General features: G+C 39.1%; 1 protein-coding gene across 1 annotated transcript; it reads left to right on the top strand.

The window, feature by feature from the left end:
- Positions 1-2,792: 2,792 nt before the first annotated feature.
- Positions 2,793-3,179, top strand: LOC127791567 (uncharacterized). The gene is made up of 2 exons (XM_052321549.1): positions 2,793-2,988; positions 3,052-3,179. The coding sequence occupies exons 1-2, from the start codon at positions 2,793-2,795 to the stop codon at positions 3,177-3,179; spliced, it is 324 nt and encodes a 107-aa protein (XP_052177509.1).
- Positions 3,180-5,702: the final 2,523 nt, after the last annotated feature.

The raw sequence follows: 5,702 nt of genomic DNA, 5'->3' as shown, positions 1-5,702 counted from the left end.
ATTCTCCATTTTCCAAATAATTAAATCATGACTAATTTCCAAGATTGACTAATTTCCCAAATTTGCATTTAAATTAAATCAATAACTTTTCAAGCATTTAATGGAGACTTAAATAATTTCTTTTTGATTTAATTTTAAAGGCTCTTGAAAGACATAATCCATTTACTTTAGCATTTATTTAAATCCTCTATTTTCCAATATTAATGCTTGACACATTTCTTTTTATTACTGGTTTCCTTTTTAATCCTCTCCATAATGGCTCTCATTAATGCTTGAGAGACTAATTTCTTTTTCCTTTTTGCATTTATTAAATATCCCTCTTGATTCATAAGATCATGCCATGTGTCACCAAATTCTCTTAATTAAATAAATCCTTATTCTCCAAATTAAATTACATCTCTTTCCATAAGAATTTGCCAAGTGTCACCAATCTAGCCATACTTGGTTTTCCAATTTAATTCCTAATTATCCATGCACTTAATCAAGAATTAAATTCTCCAAAATTAATTCTCCAATATAAATAATTTCTCCAAAAATAATTTATCTTCCTTTGGGATGAAATTCCAAATTACCATTTTGCCCCTCCTAAGACATCCAATATTTCATGGCATTTTCTTTAATTCAAGGGAAATTTTGGAATTTTTCATAGACTAAAATTCTCTTAAATGACAAAATTTATCATGACTCTTCAAGGGTATTACAGAGACAACTTTGGGTTGCACCCTTGCTGCAAATCAAAATCATTATTCATCCCTCTCCCATTTATTGACCAAATGTTGGAGCGGCTGGTAGGTAAGTCACACTATTATTTTCTTGATGGCTTCTCTGGATATTTTCAGATTTGCATAGCACTGGAGGATCAGGAAAAGACCACCTTCACCTGCCCCTTCGGCACATTTGCCTATAGGAGGATGCCATTTGGTCTTTGCAACGCTCCAGGTACATTTCAGAGGTGCATGGTAAGTATCTTCTCCGACCTTCTTGAGCATTGTATGGAGGTGTTCATGGACGATTTCTCTGTGTATGGGACCTCCTTTGATGATTGCCTAGTTAGTTTGGGTCGAGTGTTGGAGAGGTGCATTGAAAAGAATCTTGTGCTGAATTATGAAAAATGTCACTTCATGCTCGAGCAGGGGATTGTCTTGGGGCATATAGTGTCCAAGAGGGGTATAGAGGTTGATAAGTCTAAGGTCGATATCATTTCTTCTCTACCTTACCCCACCTCTGTGCGGGAGATTCGTTCTTTTCTTGGACATGCAGGATTCTATAGGAGATTTATCCAGGATTTCAGCAAGATTGCCCGTCCCTTATCCAACCTACTCTAGAAAGATGTGAATTTCCACTTCGATGAGCCCTGTAAGCGGGCATTTGACGAACTAAAGAGCTGATTGATTTGTCCACCCATCATACAGCCACCCAACTGGGAATTGCCCTTCGAGCTCATGTGTGATGCTTCCAACTTTGCAGTAGGTGCCGTTCTCTCTCAGCGAATGAATAAGAAGTCGCATGTCATTGCCTACGCCTCACGTACCCTGGATAGTGCTCAAGCCAATTACACCACGATTGAAAAAGAGCTCTTAGCCATTGTCTTTGCTTTAGATAAATTTCGATCATACTTATTGGGATCTAAAGTTATTGTGTTTTCTAATCATGCAGCCCTGAAGTTCCTTCTGAAGAAGCCCGATGCAAAACCTAGGCTTATCCGGTGGATGCTACTACTCCAGGAATTTGATATTGAGATCAAAGACAAAAGTGGAGCTGAAAACTTGGTCGCCGACAACCTAAGCCGGATACCTGCTTCTCCTGACTCGTCTAACATGGATCATCCCCCTATCAAAGATAATTTTCCAGATGAGTTACTTTATCACTTACATGGTACTGAACCTTGGTATGCTGACATGGTAAACTTTCTAGTTGCTTCTGAATTACCTACACATTTTAAGAAAGCACAATTAAATAAATTTAAGAGCGAAGCTAAGTAATATGTATGGGATGATCCATAGTTGTGGCGCTTGTGTAGTGACCAAGTCCTTAGGAGGTGTGTCCCTGATCATGAATTTGCATCTGTCCTACATTTCTGTCACACTCTTGCATGTGGTGGTCATTTTGGTCCGCAACGTACTGCTAGAAAGGTCTTAGATGCCGGGTTATATTGGCCATCCCTTTTCAGAGATGCATATGGATTCTGTAAGAACTGTACACGTTGCCAACACACAGGTTCAATTTCACGCAGAAATGAAATGCCTCAGAAACCTTTATTATTTTGTGAGATATTTGATGTATGGGGCATTGATTTCATGAGTCCTTTTCCTGTCTCTTTTGGTTTTGTGTACATTCTTTTGGCTGTGGATTATGTTTCGAAATGGGTGGAAGCTAAAGCCACTCGGACTGATGATTCTTCTGTGGTTGCAGATTTTGTTAGATCTCATATTTTCTGTAGGTTTGGCATTCCCAAGGCCATCATCAGTGATCAAGGATCCCACTTCTGCAACAGAAAGATGCAATCCATGCTCCGAAAGTATGGAGTTTTACATAAAGTGGCGACGCCCTACCATCCACAGACCAATGGGCAGGCTGAGGTTTCAAACAGAGAGATCAAGCAGATTCTAGAGAAGACAGTCCAGCCCAATAGGAAAGACTAGAGCTAAAGGTTGGAAGATGCACTTTGGGCCTACCGCACAGCCTACAAGACCCCGATCGGCATGTCCCCATATCGACTGGTCTTTGGAAAAGCATGTCATCTGCCGGTAGAGATCGAGCATAAGGCCTATTGGGCGGTGAAGCAATGCAACATGGACATGAAAGAAGCTGGTTCCCAGCGGAAGCTTCAATTGCAAGAACTTGAGGAATTGAGGGTAGAGGCATATGAGAACTCCAGGATCTACAAGGAAAAGACCAAAGCTGCACACGACAAATTGATTGCCAAGAAGGAGTTCAACGTTGGCAATAAAGTCCTCCTCTACAATTCACGCCTAAAGCTGATGCCTGGTAAGTTGCGTTCTAGATGGGTTGGTCCTTTTGTGGTTACTCATGTTTTTCCCTATGGTGCAGTTGAGATCATGGACGAGTCGACTACGAAGAAATTCACAGTTAATGGGCAGAGGCTTAAACATTTCTACGAGGGCTTTACAGAACACACAGTGGAGGAGCTATCTCTCTTGGACGTTCCTCCGACTTGATACCACCAGGCTGTTTCTCTCTCCTTACTTTTCTTACTTGTCCTATACCTGATTCTTGCTACATGCTTACATTGAAGACAATGTAATGTTTGAGTGTGGGGGGGAGTTTTAGAATAGAAGTTTCTTTTCAAAAAAAAATAAAATAAAAAAAATAAAAAAAAAAGATTTTTGGCAAAATGAGGCAAATTGAGTTTGAAAGAATTTGGCATGATTAGAAAATCGATCTTATCTTTTTGGGCTCTCAAGTAAATTGGCAATGAGTTTGACTCGGTGGGTTGATTGAGGTAGTCTTTGTGAGGATATTTGTGCATGTTCTTTCTTATGCTATGCGTGCATTCACTAATCATGGGTATCACTCTAGAGCTTGTTTTGAATCGTTATTGAAGCTATCAGTGCTCATGCATGTGAAAAGATGATTAAGGCATTCTTTCATTTTACTCGCGATCTTCTCAAAAAAAAAAAAAAAATCTTTCCCCTTCTTTAGGTTGAAGAACATTCATTGCATCCCTTGATTATGGCAGCATATTAAGCAAGTCCTTTGGAATCAAAAGAAAAATAGATAGAAAGGCCAAAGGCCAAGGTGAGATGGAGCGTAAAACGCACTCACAAAGGTTGGGATGGAGCGTAAAACGCACCCACCATTCAAAAAAAAAAAAAAGTCCTATTTTCTGCTTGCTTAATAGTTCTTCATTGATCTTGGATTGTCTTGAATGTTTTCTTCCTAAGGTTTACTTTACTTTTCATTGTTATCTTCCTATCATTTTCAGAGCTATGAATAAAAGTCCTTTTGATTTGCATGCAAAAAGCATTGAGAGTGGAGATTTAGAAGATGAGCATATCTGGTAGTGGAATTGTGATTGAGTGGAGTGAGGCATAGCATTTAAGGAACTTGAGAGCATATTCTTATTCTATGAGGGTCTACTTATTTTGACTTGTCTTGCCAAGTAAAATTGCCATGCTACTTGTTTGTCTGGAAAGTGTAAGAAAGATGATCTTTGAGTGTTGAATTCCTATAAAACTTGTCGTGCCTCTCATTTTGCATTTTTCACATCCATTTTGTTATTGAGTGTTAGTGTTTAGTGTTTTACCCAAGAGTGCAAAAGTCTAAGTGTGGGGGAATTTGATAGAGCGCATATTTTCATATTATTTAGCCCTCATATTTAGTCTTTTTGCATGTTCGTTGTGTTATTTTATTCATCTTGATTTTGTTTTATAGGAATTCAGCTTCACACTATTTTATTTTATTTTGGGCAGAAGAGAAACAAGGAGATTGGAGACAATGTGTTGACAGATTTGACCTTCTGTGCTTCTTTCAAATTTTTGGCCAAGTTATAATCTCAAAACGTGAATGATGTCTTCAGAGATATTTCATAGGATTTCTTGGGCTTTCTGTAATGGTATGGTTTGTCCAAATCCGAGTTCGTTTGGGCTTCCACACATCGCTTCAAAGTCGGGACCAGATAGCTGGGTTAAATTAGGAAAGCTGCACAGACGCTGAATTCTTAAAAGGCCATAACTTGGGTGTCCGATATCCAAATCAAGTGATTTAAAATCCAAAATTCATATACTCTTCCTGATCCACAATTTTTATGAAGGGGCAGAATCCCAGAACGCACGTTATCTTATTTGAAATCAGCTGTGAAGTTTCGGTAACCTAGGGTTTCCTCCCTAAGCTCTATTTAAGCACATTAAGAGGCCATTAGGGAGAATTCTTTTCTCACGTGAACAGTAGCCGATTTTCCTTTTTCTCCATTGTTCTTGTCAAGATGGAAGGCTAAGGATTTTGTAACCGGTTGCATGCCATACTGTAATACCCCGAGAGCCCAGAGAAGTTAGAATATATCGAGGATAGTGTAAGAAAGGAAACAACACCAGCTGGATACCTTTCGGGCTGAATGTTGGCAAAGAACTCCCAAGTTAAGCGTGCTTAACCTGGGGTAATCCAGGGATGGGTGACCCCCCTGGGAAGTTCGTGTAGGCCCATCAGGGTAAGTTGTTTCGGTTCTTCCTATCGCTCGAGCGGGATGTTACACATACTCCTTACCTGGTTTGAATCTTTGGACGTTTTTGTATATCTGTTTTCATCTTTAATCTTATGGTTTTGTTTCTTTGCTTCTTCTCAAGTGTGTATGTATTTTATGCGATCGTATGAATGCATGCATGATGCTTGGGCAAATTTGACTAATAGGCTCGATTGGGGTATTGGTTGCAAGAAATAAAATAAACTTAGTGGGCGATTGTTCATGTCGGTTTCAGATCCGTGTGCTAAAAGAAATTGAAACTTGTATATTGATCAAGAAGATCTTCTATGATTTTTATATTAGTTTCGATTTAGTCTTCAGCGATTGTCAAGCATCTTTGTTTGATCTGGGGATTAAAGATAAATAGGTTCTTTATACAGTGGATGATGATACTCGGGTAGGGAGGAAAGGTTGCAACCGGTTGTATCTCAGTTTACTGTCTTCGTGTTTATTTTGTTTTTTATTTTTCACCAAACCCCCCCCCGTGTTTAGTCTTGTTTTG

The sequence above is a fragment of the Diospyros lotus genome, chromosome 15, assembly GCF_014633365.1.
Source record: "Diospyros lotus cultivar Yz01 chromosome 15, ASM1463336v1, whole genome shotgun sequence".
NCBI classification, from domain to species: domain Eukaryota; kingdom Viridiplantae; phylum Streptophyta; class Magnoliopsida; order Ericales; family Ebenaceae; genus Diospyros; species Diospyros lotus.
This window is presented reverse-complemented; position numbering and strand designations above follow the sequence as displayed.